Consider the following 16,254-nt stretch of genomic DNA (forward strand, 5'->3'; position numbering starts at 1 on the left):
ATTTTTCAGGCACAACACACGCATGCAGCCCCAGAATCCTCAATCCAGTCCTCCACGACCTAGCAGTCTCCCAATTTCAGAGCCCAAACCTGTTCCAGCTCCAGTACGACGACAATCGACGGCCAATGCTAACAACACCAACAACACTAATGCCACCAACACTACTACAGCTGTTGATAAATTGCGACGTCAAGATTCGGCTCCGTCGTCAAAGAATTTGCAAGCTGTTGCTGCTGCGGCTGCTGCTGCTACTGCTACCACTACATCTCCAAATCCGATTCCACGTTCGCAGCCGATAAGTGTCAAGCGGCCTGAGCATCGCAGCTCTGTGAGCAGCGATATCAATTCCATTTCACCGCCAGCAGTGCAGTTTGCTATTGGAACACCTCCAAGTCGTCTCAGATCGGCCTCTGGAGGATCACTCTCAGAGACACCACCACCAACGGCACCATGCACGTGGCAGGTGAGCCCTGGCGCTCTGACACAATCACCACTGCGACGATCTGGCAACAGTTCACCCGTCCTTCCATCGACTTTGACCAAGCTTCCAACCTTGGGCAGTCCAACTCTGGTGATCAATAGTGGCAGCGGTGGCAGTACTGGCAGTGGCAGCAGCGAGAACAACAATCATCCTCATATGCTGGGACAGCGGGCATTCACACTGCCCGAATTGGGCCCTACCGGTGGGCTGCCAAGTCTGTTGGACACGAACAACTGTGACGGACAGACAATTCCATTCCAAGCACCAGAACTGTCTGAGGAGACGCTCATGGACCGTGAGCACAATGAGACATTGTCCAAATTGAACTTCGTCCTTGCCCTCACCGATTGCATACAGGAAGTAGCCGACTCGAGGTGTGCTCCTTTGTCGGCGCTTATGTCGGCCACAGAGCAACAAATCCCACCGCATGCTCCCGAGCATTGTAAGAGAGTAGAGCGACTGGTGCTGCTGGTGAGGGCGTTGCAGTTGTTGTCTTCCGGATTGAATTTGGCATCTCAGCAGTTGCATAGTGGTAACTTGAAGCCTTCTTCAAATGTTAAAAATGGTTAGAAACTGATTTCAAACTGAAATTCATTAAAATCTTGAAATTATTCGTTACCTTTACCTTTTGCAGCACTTCTCACAATGAACTCGAAATATCGTAGTATTCTTTATGAATCAAAGAGGCTGAACGGAACTGGCTTGTTGCAGAAAGCAAGTGCATTTAATATAACTGCTGACAAAATTCTATACGATTATGCAATAGATATGGTAAGAAACTTTATTTTATAAGCAATTGTTTATAAAAATGAATTTATTTCTCATTTTTAGTGTCAAGCTGCTGCTTTGGACGAACTCCTAAGCAATACTAAGAATTGCTTTGAGCGATACAATACCGCACATATTTTATTGCATTCGCTCGTACAGAAGTGCAATCATCCACAGGATAAAATGCTTTTGAATAAATGTAAGTTAAAACAACATACTTAAGTACTTGAATGAATATTATAGTTATCCTAAGAGAACGGTTTGGTAATACGAGAAATACCACAGTCTCAGAAACCTTGAGTGATAAAAATTATTCCTATTAATCATGAAGTGTTCTTCCTCTTCCTCGGTTCCTACACTTGTTTTCAATGAAACTACTTTAGGTAGCTCTATTGAGAAAGATAATTTGTTACCAAGCCATTTCGATGCTAGTGAATACTTGCCTGATATTAACTTAGCTCTCACAATTCCTGAGCGCATTAATGATTCTATTTAATCAATTTTGTTCATACTTATACTCGTACTATGGCAAACATTCTAAATGATGTCAACGTACGTACATTCGGTGGTTCCGATTGTATCGCCGTTCTTCCAAGCTAGCAAAACCCTGCGTAATATCTCAAATCTATCCTATTCTTCAGGCTCCTTCCGAATAGTTAAATACCAAGATTTGTTCACCTAATCCCTAAAAGGCAAATCTTCTTCTCCATTAAATTATTCACCGATTCCACTGACGTCTCTTCTTTCCAACACTGATTAATTTTTAGCTTCAAAAATATCTTCTCAATGACTGGCAGTGCGGCTTTCGTAGCAATGGGCCCACTTGAGATCTCATGGTCCTTCTCACCAAACATTGGAACAAATCGTTTTGGAGAAAGTAAAAGTGCTTTCTAAAATTGTCCGTTGGGATTCGGCTTAAAAAAGTAGGTCTCCTCCATCTCTGACAACATTAATCGCACACAGGAATGGTTAAGAGTTTTAAGTCACTAGACACTAGTTCTCAATGGACTGTAGCGCCTACTAATTTATTTATTTTACTTCAAAAATATTTGATAAAGTCTGTCATCTTGCTTTCTTGCCCCAAAAGCGTGCTAAAAAATTTCCTCTTCGTTGGATTAGCAAATTTTGTTACTTTCGAAGGATTAGAGTCTAAAACCCACAAAATAAATGCTAGTGTGCACAAGGTCTCCGTTTGATACCCGATTCTTCCCATTTTTATAAATGATCTCGTTTCTGAAACTTTTAATCAAATTAATTGTTTCACTGAAGATAGTACTTTTAGGTTTTCATATTCGTTTCCATACTAATACTAGCAAGGATTCGCTTCGGATGTGGAACTGCAAAGGAAAGACATGATAAGCTCGTTACATATATTAAATGCTTCAAAACTCAATGCTGTCTCGTATTCTTAAAAAGAGAATATTTCCTTGGGTGTGAGTGGCACTTGCATCGATGAAACTGCACATTTCTGTAGATTTTTGTCATTTTCTCGGCATTTAGGTTGTCAGTAAAGAGGTACAAAGTGCCGAATCCCTTTTTTTCTTTTTTCATCTTTTTTGTTCACTTTTCTTATCGAACCACGTTCTGGTAAATCATCGACATTTTTAGCCACTGTATATCGCTGCACCCACTTCTGTACAAATGCCTTCGACTTTCTCATATATTTAGCAGCCGCTGATTGCGACATTTTAGGACCTTTCGGGTGGATGCAAAGGAACACAGCCTCGTAGCGCGACGCGTACTTAGCACTCATGGCGTTTAATGTGATTCTCTTTCATAAAATTAAAAACAACTGAACCTTTGTTGACAATGCATCAAGGACAAAGCTTTCCTCTATCGGCTCGCGAAGGAATTAGAGCCAAATCTTTCATTAACTATCGGTAAAGTCGGCTGTATGTTACAATAAAGTACCTAGCTTAGCTACATATGTATATTCCATCCCTATAATAATTAAACCGTAATAATTGCACTTCTAGGAGTAATAATCAGTTTACCTTTGATTCCAACTTCGGATATACTATAAATTATATTGTTTTGTTCTTTAGCTATACAACGCGAATGTGGAACCACACTTTTACCTCCCTGTATTGCAGTGTTCAAAAATTCAAAACTAATGTACACCAGCACTTCTTTTTTAAACCCTCACTTTTTTTTCTAATGCTTAAACTCTGTCTCTGGCATATTATATAGGGTTATCCATTTCGCGGTTTGAAAAGTAAACGTAAATAAAACACATATAAAATATTTTTGTTCATGACATTATGAGTGAAACACAAGCAAGCATCGATTCTTTTTAGGTTATTTTCGACCACTTTTTGACATATGTTGGGCCATGTGGCTTCAGTTTTTGTGTAAGCAAGGCTTTATATGGATGTAGGTGTAGATTCAATTTCAAAATACGCCGTATTTTGTTGTAAGACAGTCATAATTCCTGAAATCGACGAGGAATCTACACATCCGGTTTTTGACACTTTAACTTACAGCAGCGATATTTTTAATGGTTCGAGCGAAACGATGCAATAACTGTAACCAATCCACTTTCTTCAAATATCTTCACAATTTTGCAATTTATTTGCGTAGTTGGATGATTATGTAAACAATTATCTCCTCTTAAAGTACACGATATGTTGCAGATTTTAACAATTTTTATGCGTTGTGTGATAATTAAGCGATCCATTTTCCTAAATTTCAAACTTTAAACTTATCAATTATCATAAACGAACAAAACAAGTATTTTCAATTTTTAATTTCAACATCTTCACTAAAATTCAATATATTAACAAAGTCCATTAATGAATTAAATATTTTAATTTTAACTCAAGGAAAAGGTTTTGTTAAAATGTCAGCAATCATTTTATCTGAACAAATAGTTTTAAGGTTGATTTTATTATTAACTATAGTCTCTAATAAAATGATGACGAATATCTATATGTTTAGTTCGCTGATGATAGTTTTCATCAATTGCCAGCTGAACCGCTCCATGATTATCACAAAAAATATCTGTTGCTTCCATTAGTTTATCAAAAATTTCTTGTTACAATCCTTTGATCCATAAAGCTTCTTGGACAGCAGAGCCTATCGCCATGTATTCTGCTTCGCAGGTAGACAGTGCAGTTGTTATTTGCTTTTTCGATCCCTAGGAAATAGCGTCATTTTGTTTTAAAAATATATATCCACTCACAGATTTTCTTTCATCTTGGTCATTTGCAAAGTCAGCATCGCAATAGCCTTTTTCTTTGGAATCTTCAAATTCATTATTCTTGTAAGTTAATTTTAAGTCCATTGTTAGAATTGTTATTAAATCTGCTCAAATTATTGAATCCATATCATATATTTGGGTTAACTGAGCTGCAAATAATAAACTCCCAATAAGCTCTTGATAGGGAAATTTTATCATATCAAATTTATCTTTACCTTTCGACGGACACTGTTCTTTTGATAATTTAATATTCACATCCATTGGAGAAGAAACTGGATTACAATTTGTCATTCCAAATTTATCTAACAATTTTGAAATATATTGTTTCTGATGTATTGAAATTTGTTTTCTATAATCGTACTGAACATGTTATCCCAAAAATGATTTTGCTTCTCCAAGTTCCTTCATTTTAAATTTTTCTTAAGATGATTTACTATAAATTTCGTATATTTTCGTTTGTCCAAAAAATTAACAAATAATCTACATATACCGTTAAAATAAGCATTCCTTTGCATCCTTATTTAAAATGTATATATGTACATTGGTCTGTTTTAAATTTAATTAACCCAAATTCTGACAATATTTGTTTTAGTTTGATGTTCCACATTCTAGCGGATTGTTTAAGACCATAAATAGGTTTATTCAATTTTAAAACCTTTCCTTTTGGAACACTCATACCGTCTGGTGTACGTAAATATATTTCTTCATTAAAATCGCCTTGTAAAAACGGTGTGGTGGCATCTAAATGGTCGATATGCATTTTGAATTTCAAAGCTAGAGCTAAAAGATATCTCAGCTATCTATATCGCATCACAGGTGAATATGTTTCTTGAAAATCTATACCGTTTCGTTGCGCACAACCCCTGGCAACTAATCTTGCCTTATATCTTAATATATTCCCTTTTTCATTACGTTTAATAGTAAAAACCTATTTAGTAGTTAAAGTTTTCTTGCCTTTAGGTAAATCAACGATCTCAATTTGTGATAGTTCTTTTTCAGCTTCAACGATTGTGTCATCTTCTTGATCTTCTTCTATCAAGTTTTAAATAACAGGATTTCTTTGCACATATATCCTCACTTAATCCTGATTATATGTTTGTTCTGCTAGAAATATATCGTCTCGGCTGATGATTATTTTTTTTGTAAATGGATTATAAAGTCTGTTAGCTTTGGTATTTTCACAGTATCCTAACATCATACATTTTTCTGACTTTGAATCCCACTTCTTACGCTTTTCTTTTGGTACTAAAGCCATTGCTAAACATTCAAATACCCTTAAATATTTCAAATTCTGTTTAATTCCGGTCCATATCTCTTCTGGTAAACTATTGATTAAATGCTTTCGAGGTGTTCTGTTCAAAAGCTGTATTAGTTGCCTCTGCCCAGTATATTTTTTTAAATTTGCATCTGTTAGTAAGGATCTGACTTTTCAACAAGAGTCCGATTCATTCGTTCAGCCTTACCATTTTGTTTTTTGAAGTTTGGTGAATTATTCCCCTTTCTACGCATATCTGTTTCATTTCCTTGTTTATAAATTCAAGTCCGTTGTCTGACCTCACTTTCTTGATTCTCTTGCCTGTTTGATTTTCTGCCATTAGTTTAAATTTCTTGAAAATATTTGCAACTTCAGATTTATGCTTCATATAAACAAAAACTTTGTTCGAAAAATCATCCAAAAACAAAACAAAATAAAGCGTACCTCCCATTGATTTTTGATCCATTGGACCACAAACGTCTGTATGAACTAATATTCTAGTATTTCAGTTGTAATACTCTCAGATTTTCTAAAAAGAAATTTTGCTTGTTTTCCTTGGATGCAAGGAACGCATTTCTTATCTTTTAATGTTCTGCCAATTTTCACTTCATACGAGTTTTGTAAATCAAGGTTTTCGATATTAGCATCCATGGTATGTCCTAAACGTTTATGCCCAATTTCTTTCGAATTAACGTGAAAACCTTTGTAATCATTTTCAACATTCAATTTAAACATATTATTTATTGCAATTCCTTCTCGATTTTGGTATATTTCACATTTATTTTTGAAGAATTTAACGGTTAACCCTTTTTTAGTTAATTGACTTACTGATAGTAAATTCTACAAATGTTCGGCACAAGTAAAACGTTTTGAACAACAATTTCTTCTATTGTGTTATTCTTTAGAACATGAATTGGTACATCACCTCTTCCAATTGCTTTTAATTTTGAATTGTTTGCAACAGTAACAAACTCATCAGTTAAAAATGTTTTGAAATTAATAAAATCTTCTTTTAGTCTTGCCATATTTGCAGATGCTCCTAAATCAATTTGCCAATTTTTAAATCAATATAAAATTCGGCAGCAAATGTCAGTGCCTTTGTCCTTTTGTTGTTCATAAAACCAGACTTAGGTTTTTCTTTGCAATATTTCGGTATGTGCCCTTCTTTCTGACATTTAAAGTATATTATCTTCTTCTTTTGGTTAGCTCCATGGAAATAGTTTCCCTTATACTTACTGTATAATAAACTGTTACCAATTTCGTTCGTATCATTTTTACTGTAGTTGTCATAGTCTTGCAGTAATTTAGTTTTCACAGATCACCAGTAATTTCCTTACTTGAATAGTAAACTTACAATCCATTGTTCATCGATTTTCATTCCAATTTGGTTTAACTTCTGTGCTGTATCAATAATTGTATCAACATATTCTCCAATATTTGCACAATTATCCAATTACGTCGTTGTTAATTTTCTAAGAAAACCACAACGCGTTGTTAAACCAGAATCGTCATATGTAGAATTAAGTTTATCCCACATTTCTTTAGCAGTAGTACATCCTTGAATATGACCATAAAGATTCGATGATATACATAAAACTAATCTTGATGTAGCTTTCTCTATAATATCTTCATTGGTTTGAGTACCTAAAACTGATTTCCAATACCCTTGAAGTTTTAACCCATGTTTCACAGAAAATTTCCATTTATGGAAATTATCTCTTCAAAATTAATTATTCAAAATCTGCAAACTTTTTCATTTTCTGTTCTTTATTGCACGCATTGTTTATCCTACGACGCTACCTGGGCCCATAACCTGATGAAAAAAACGTCCTTTGTGTTTTAGATATTCCAAGACAATAATCTCGAATCTTTATTTTTCGTTTGAAATTAAAATATAAATAATTCAATTTCAACATTAATAATTTCAGAAAAGGTAAAAAAGTACATTTACGGCACAGTGTCTTTACTTTCTGAATAATTATTTTGGTTATAAATAAAATCCAATGAAATAAATAAAACTGTGATTTTAATCATAATTCTTTCCTTTTTGCAGATCGTGATGCTGTGGAAAAACGGCTCAATATCCTTCAGCAGCAAGGATTCATCTATGTTACGGATGAGAACTCATAAAACAGTGCAAATGCAAAACAATAACTTTTTATTTTCATCTTGCATTACTTGAAAGTGCAACAACAAAAGAAAAAACAAAAGTTAAAAAAAAATGTGATTATGGTTATTTTATTAAATTTATATTAAATAACTATTAGAAAACAAAATATGGCAAATGCATGAAAAAAAAGAAAACAAAACAAACCGTATTCCCCACTTATATTTATAACCCTAAAAGTGTAAATAAAAAAAGATATATAAATATATGAATACAAAATTATTAATATATACAAACAAAATACACACATAAACACACAAATAAAACACAAACTACAAGGAAAACATAAAATATCGTTATTGACCTATTTCCCTTAGACAAAAAATGAAAAACAAAAACAAACTTCTCTTTGATTTAGTCCTTAGTTTTAAATATTTTTAAGTTGAATGAAAGAAAAATCTTATTCTTACTTATATATACATAACATATATATTATTACTTCATAAAAGAATCATTAGAGGAAAGGGATTTCGAAGAAAGTTTATAAATTCATATTACATATGTACTACAAAAATATTCACAACAATTAAAAAAACATAAACACATCATATTGAAAAAGAATATTATATACTTTTTTAGTTTTATGTCTTATAACAATTTATAAAGATTTATATCTCCTCCAGCGCAATATTATTTCAATTTCAGTTTCTTTATTTGTTTATGATATTTTTATATATGAATGAATGTTTAAATAATAATAATAATATAAGTTGGTCAAGTTATATGAAAAACGAATGACATTTCATAATGTATGTGAAAATAAAGTGAATGAAAAGTTTTATGTTTAATATTTACGTCTAACAAATTAAAAAAGTAATGTAGAAGTTAATTTAATTACAAAACACAAAAGAAAAAAGAGTTATTAAAGAAAAGAAAAACATAATAAATTAACACCTAACCATTATAATATAGAAATTCTATAATATATATTTTAGTTTTAAATTCTAAGTGAAATGACGAGAAAAATAAAAAATATATCCTCTTTTTTGCATTTCGTTGGTAAAAATTTCAACTCATATTACAAAAACAAAAAGATACATTATAACAAATAAATTTGTCCTATGAAAGGTATATTGAACAAAAACAAAAAACATATATCATGTAAGATACATAAAACATAAAATACAAACAAATAAATATGAAAACTAAATGAAGTGTAATTTAAAGTGTGTCTTATTTAACGAATAGAAAAACAATAATATGAGGCAATATTTGATTAGAGAGCATTCAATGAAGGCAATGCAAGCAACTTATGAACTTTATGGGTATGATGAGTTTCACAAGACAAATATTTTACCCAATCAAATTTCTATAAAGTGTTTTCTTGAAGATAAAATAAAATATATATATAATATTTATAAAGTGATCTTTAAAATCAGCCTTATCAAATTCCCCGGCGAGCGTAATAACTTTCTTATACGAACACCGCAAAAAAGTATAATTGCCCCTGTCGCATAGTGGTTCATTCATGGTCATTAGCTGTATTAAGTACAGCTGATTTGGTGTTTTTATATTAGTTTTTGTAAAATAAATATTTACAATTTATTAAAAGTCATGTTCATTACTTCAGATGGTAGTATGTTATGAATTCGGATTGAAAGATGACTAAATTAATTTATTTATTATCAGAGGATGTTAATATATTTAATATATCGGTATTGGTTGCGATGCCGGAAATTTTTCTGGAAACCCAACTCCGAACAATTTTGTAATCCTTTCGACGGGCTTTTTAAAACATCTTCCGAAAGCTGTTCGATAGCCATTGGCAAGCTGTCTATTATGTTAGCTCCGTGCAACCATATTTTATGAACACTTGTGGGCTTATAATACCAGAACACTTTCTTAAGCCATGACTCTTCAGATTTCCAAAATCGTTATGGAGACTTTTTTTAATTTTTTAACTTCCCATAGGAAGTTATTGTAATGGGTCCGATTTGTCAAATTGAAAATTTTGACATTTCTCGACGTTTCAAGGTCCCTAGAGTCGAAATAAAAGATTTTTAGAAAGATGTCTGTGCGTGCGTGTGTACGTACGTTTGTACGTCCGTACGTCCGTACGTCCGTATGTCCGTACGTCCGTACGTTCGCGACGTTTTTTTCGTTGTCCATAGCTCAAGAACCAGAAGAGATATCGACTTCAAATAAATTTTGTTATACAGATAATAAGGCAGAAAGATGCAGAAAGGGCTCTCAAGAAAATTGCGTGGGTGGTTTTTTTTACTATAGCAGTTTGAAAAAATGGTGAAAATTTTGGTTAACCCTAAATATCTTACGAACCAAAAACGCTAAAGACTTGAATTAAATTTTATATAATAGATTGTAATGTGATACCAAACAGGTATATTTTTTGAAAAAAATCAATATAACGGTTTTTTTTTTAAATCAATAAAACTGAAAAAAAAAATTTGTCACCTCCAAAATTTTACGACTGAAATATGATTTTATCTCTAAAACAATTTTGTGCAACGAAGAATAATGTTTTTGACATCTGATAAGATTTTGAGAAAAATCTAATTGACAGTTTTTTTATAAAAAATAAAAATCTAAAAAAAAACATTATTCAAAGTTCGTAAAAATTGAATATCGATTCAAATATCTTTTCAAAAACTTGAAATTAAGGCTTCAATTTTATTTTATCTTATAAGAAATATTGTTTTCAACATTCTGAAAATTTTTGAGAAAAATCGAATTGACAGTTTTTTTTACAAAAAATAAAAACCTAAAAAAAAAATTTATAAAAGTTGGTAAAAATTGATTTTCGACTCGAATATCTTTTCAAAACTTTGAGATATTGGCTTTAATTTACTTTTATCTTTCAAAAAATTTTGTTGTCAACATACAATTAAAGTTTGAAAAAAATCGAATTGACAGTTTTTTTTACAAAAAATAAAAACCTAAACAAAAAATTTATAAAAGTTGGTAAAAATTGATTTTCGACTCAAATATCTTTTCAAAACTTTGAGATATTGGCTTTATTTTACTTTTATCTTTCAAAAAATCTTGTTGTCAACATTCAGTTAAAGTTTGAAAAAAATCGAATTGACAGTTTTTTTACATAAAATTAAAACCTAAAAAAAAAAATTATAAAAGTTGGTAAAAATTGATTTTCGACTCAAATATCTTTTCAAAACTTTGAGATATTGGCTTTTATTTTTTTTTTTTTTATAATAAACACACACCCAAGGGGGTATTACTACCCTTATTATGCAGATGCACAGTGTGAGCACTAGGAAGAGGAGAGAGGGTTTAAAAGGAGATGTCGGTGCACATTGGTTTTGAATTCCTGAATATTGCAATGACTAGGAAAGACAGAGTGTGGTAAGGCATTCCACATTCGCGTAGTACGGCTAAAGAACGAATCTCTGTATTTGACAGTACGACCGAAGTTGGGCTCGAGGGTATACTGATGAGCATTCCTAGAAGCGCGAGTATTACGGTTGAACTGTTTAAGGGGAGGAATGCAACTGGCTATTTCACTCGAGCATAAGCCGTTAAAATAACGGTAAAAAAGGGTCAGACAAGAGACCTTACGACGATGTTCAAGCGAAGTAAATGAACTTATGATGATATTATCACCTATCAATTTAAATGCTCTACGTTCAATACTATCCAAGAGGCTTAAGTAAGTTGCAGGAGCACCAGCCCAGAGATGGGAGTTATACTCAAGCTTTGGACGTATGTAAGTCTTGTAGATAACAGCCAGATCAGAAGGGGTGAAATATTTCTTGCATTGCCTAAGAAAACCCAAACACCTTGCGGCATTTTTGGCGACATCGCGTATGTGATCATTCCATAAGAGGTGGTTGGTGACACACATACCGAGAATATCTAGGTGTTCAGTCTCATTGATGCAAGTGCCGTCCATGGATAATGGCAATGGGGGTATATCTCGCTTTAACGATACAAGACAGCATTGGGTTTTCGAAGCATTAAATTCCACGCGGTTTTTTAATCCCCATTGAACAATGCTGTTTAGATCGGAATTTAATGAGCTTATCATATTTTGTCGTTGCAGTTCCACATCCGAAAAAGAGGGATGTGAGTCTGAAAACGAATATGAAAAGGTAAGAGTACTATCGTCAGCGAAACAATGTATTGGATTAGATGTTACAGACAGAAGATCATTAATAAAAATGAGAAAGAGTGTTGGAGATAAAACAGAGCCCTGGGGCACACCAGCATTTATTTTATGGTTTTCAGACTTGAATCCATCCAATACTACTTGTATTGAACGATCCGAAAGGTAATTACTAATCCAATGAAGCAGGGATTCATGAAAACCGAATGCACGCATTTTCGATAAGAGAGCCTGATGCCAAACCCTATCAAATGCTTTTGAAATATCAAGTGCAATAATCTTACTTTCTCCAAAACGATGTAAAGATTTGTTCCACTCTTCGGTGAGATGAACCATGAGATCACCAGTGGACCTATTGCTACGAAAGCCGTATTGCCGGTCATTAAGAAGCTTTCGATCTTCAAGATATTTCTTGAGCTGATAATTAATCAGCGTTTCCATGACCTTGGAAAGAAGGGACGTAAGTGCAATCGGTCGGTAGTTAGAGGGTGAGGAAGATTCGCCTTTTTTGGGAATAGGCTGGACAATGCCGTTTTCCATCCGCTCGGAACGAGACCTGAGGAGTAGGACAGATGAAAAAGCTTACGCAGTGGTTTTGCCAGCGTTGAAGAACACCTCTTCAGAACAATAGCGGGGATACCATCCGGACCAGCGGATTTATGTGTGTTTAGATCTCTTAGGACTCTTGCAACAGTACGAGTGCGAAAAAAGATTGGTCCCATAGAATCACTAACTCGCTCAAGTACAGGCGGAGTCATAACACTCACTGGCAGCGTAGAATTGGCGGCGAACTGCCTAGCAAAGAGATTAGCTTTCTCTAAAGAGCTAACAAAAGGAGTGTCATTATCAACGAGCGTAGGAACCGAAGAAGAGGAAGAATTCCTCATGTTTTTTACAAATGACCAAAAATTTTTACTGCCTTTGGGACATTGCAGTATTTTTTGCCGTAAATTTTGGTCATGTAAAAATTTGGTCCGTCGAATATGGGCGTTGCAGGCCTTCCTGGCTTGTTTGAACTTTTTCCGGCTTTCCTCAGTACGGTTGGCTTTATAGCAACGGAAACTAACCTCTTTCACCCTAATAACCTCTTTACAGCTCGCATCAAACCAAGCGTTTCCCTTGGGTCTGATGCTTTTAACCCTATTCGGGATAAAAGTTCTCATTCCCAGGAGAATCAAACTTGTGATCATATCAGCGCTGGCGTCAACGTCACTATCGAGGAAGCATAGTGACCAGTTAAAGATCCTGAAGTAATTATTGAGACCGTCCCAGTTGGCTTTCTCGTATTGCCAAACGGTTCTCTTAGGAGCTCTTTCTTTAACTGGAGAATCTTTACACGAGAAATTTGCTGATATAACACAATGGTCAGATGTGCCTAGAGGAGATAGAACACTAACAGTGTACTTATCAGGGTCAGAGGTAAGAAACAAGTCAAGAGTGTTTTCTGCTCGACCTTCAACGTCCGATATTCGGGTGGGCTCGTTGACAAGCTGAGTTAGGTGGTTCAACTCAGCGAAGATTTCTGCACACACTCCATCGGGTGTTGTCTGGCCTGAATGTTGAAGCCATGAAGAATTGTGTACATTGAAATCGCCCGTAACAACGATTTCAGTGCGAGGATAGGACGAAACAATTCTTTGGATGGAATCAGACAAAGCATCAAATTCACGAGAAGTTGATACTCTGTCTAAATTTGGGCTTCGATAAAGGAAGCAGTAGTGAATGATTTGCTTATTCACGGAGAATTTAAACCACATATAATTAAAAAAGGAATTGGTGCAAAGACCATATTGTGGTAAGAGCTGATAAGCAACATCATTCCTAATGTATATGGCGAGGCCATGGTGGGAAAAGAATACATACTTTTATCTTTTAAAAAATCTTGTTGTCAACATTCAGTTAAAGTTTGAAAAAAATCGAATTGACAGTTTTTTTTACAAAAAATAAAAACCTAAAAAAAAAATTATAAAAGTTGGTAAAAATTGATTTTCGACTCAAATATCTTTTCAAAACTTTGAGATATTGGCTTTAATTATCTTTTATCTTTCAAAAAATCTTGTTGTCAACATACAATTAAAGTTTGAAAAAAATCGGATTGATAGTTTTCTTTACATAAAACTAAAACATAAAAAAAAAAATTATAAAAGTTGGTAAAAATTGATTTTCGACTCAAATATCTTTTCAAAACTTCGAGATATTGGCTTTTATTTACTTTTATCTTTTAAAAAATCTTGTTGTCAACATTCAGTTAAAGTTTGAAAAAAATCGAATTGACAGTTTTTTTACAAAAAATAAAAACCTAAAAAAAAAATTATAAAAGTTGGTAAAAATTGATTTTCGACTCAAATATCTTTTCAAAACTTTGAGATATTGGCTTTAATTATCTTTTATCTTTCAAAAAATCTTGTTGTCAACATACAATTAAAGTTTGAAAAAAATCGGATTGATAGTTTTCTTTACATAAAACTAAAACATAAAAAAAAAAATTATAAAAGTTGGTAAAAATTGATTTTCGACTCAAATATCTTTTCAAAACTTCGAGATATTGGCTTTTATTTACTTTTATCTTTTAAAAAATCTTGTTGTCAACATTCAGTTAAAGTTTGAAAAAAATCGAATTGACAGTTTTTTTACAAAAAATAAAAACCTAAAAAAAAAATTATAAAAGTTGGTAAAAATTGATTTTCGACTCAAATATCTTTTCAAAACTTTGAGATATTGGCTTTAATTATCTTTTATCTTTCAAAAAATCTTGTTGTCAACATACAATTAAAGTTTGAAAAAAATCGGATTGACAGTTTTTTTACAAAAACTTAAAACCTAAAAAAAATGTATAAAAGTTGGTAAAAATTGATTTTCGACTTAAATATCTCTTTAAAAATTTTAAGTATTGGCTTTAAAGTAATTTTATCTCATAAGAAATATTGTTGGTAAAATTTTTAAAAAATCGAATTGACAGTTTTTTCTTACAAAAAATAAAACTCTAAAATAAAACAATACCAAGTTTTACTTGGTAAAAATTTACTTTCGGCTCAAACAGCTTTTCAAAACTTAAAAATATTGGCTTGAAACTTATTTTATTTCACAAAAAATATTGTTTTCGATATTCAGTAATTTTAATATAAAAATCCAACAGTCCGTTTTTTCATATAAAAAATAAAATCTACAAAAAGAGTACGCAAATTTGGTAAAAATTGATACGAGTACATAAAGACAAACTTTTAAGCAAGACAAATCGACAGACGGGATGGGAAGTTATCAGTGTGGGTCGCATCCCAGCCTCTTTTTTTTTTTAAAGAGTTGGCTTAGAAATGCCCTTGTTGCATGCAAGACATGTAATGCGATCCTCTTCTCCAAGGTCAAAAATTGCGTATAGTAATATTCCTATTACCATTGGAGAGTCGAATGAATAAACGTGTGAGTGTGGGAAATTTGTATTATCGATGGCGAATTGAAAACCGTTGATTCGACTTAAATGTCATACATTTTTCGAAGATTGCTCTCACTCTATTGTCGTTATCGAATTTTCGTTAATTTGAACGCCATTCATGTTATTTTTTGTCGAACGTTCGTATTGTGTGAGAAAAGGTCGTAGCTTATAGTAATACCCTTGGTATGATGGTTAGTGCGTTGGACTGTCATACAAGTGGTCTTGGGTTCAATCTCTACCTTAATTTAAAAAAAAAATAATTTTTGCGGGTACTGCCTCTTGCGAGGAATTGAGAATTCCTTCAAGAGTAATTCTTGTCATAAAAAAGTGCTTCCTCAAATTAGCCGTTCGGATTCGGCCTACAATTGTAGTTCCCTTCAGTTGCGAGTTGTAAGTCACTAGGCCCTGGTTCACAACGGACTTTTTTTTTTTAATAAACACACACTCAAGGCGATATTACTACCCTTATTATGCAGAGGCACAGTGTGAGCACTAGGAAGAGGAGAGAGTGTTTAAAAGGAGATGTCGGTGTACATTGGCTTTGAATTCCTGAATATTGCAATGAGTAGGAAAGACAGAGTGTGGTAAGTCATTCCACATTCGCGTTCGCGTAGTACGGCTAAAGAACGAATCTCTGTATTTGGCAGTACGACCGAAGTTGGGCTCGAGGGTATACTGATGATCATTCCTAGAAGCGCGAGTATTACGGTTGAACTGTTTAAGGGGAGGAATGCAACTGGCTTTTTCATTAGAGCATAAGCCGTTAAAATAACGCTAAAAAAGGGTCAGACAAGAGACTTTACGAAGATGTTCAAGCTAAGTAAATGAACTTATGATGATATTATCATCTATCAATTTAAATGCTCTACGTTCAAT

General features: G+C 33.3%; 1 protein-coding gene across 1 annotated transcript in view; it reads left to right on the top strand.

The window, feature by feature from the left end:
- Positions 1–9,036, top strand: part of LOC129941487 (serine/threonine-protein kinase unc-51) — a 97,037-nt gene extending 88,001 nt beyond the window's left edge. Inside the window, exons 10-13 of the mRNA XM_056050125.1 lie at positions 10–1,046; positions 1,116–1,252; positions 1,313–1,448; positions 7,757–9,036. Of these exons, the coding sequence (XP_055906100.1) occupies positions 10–1,046; positions 1,116–1,252; positions 1,313–1,448; positions 7,757–7,833 (1,387 nt within the window). The 3' untranslated portion in view covers positions 7,834–9,036. The remainder of the gene's footprint in view (positions 1–9; positions 1,047–1,115; positions 1,253–1,312; positions 1,449–7,756) is intronic.
- The last annotated feature ends 7,218 nt before the right edge of the window (positions 9,037–16,254 follow it).

This window comes from Eupeodes corollae, chromosome 1, assembly GCF_945859685.1.
Source record: "Eupeodes corollae chromosome 1, idEupCoro1.1, whole genome shotgun sequence".
NCBI lineage: Eukaryota > Metazoa > Arthropoda > Insecta > Diptera > Syrphidae > Eupeodes > Eupeodes corollae.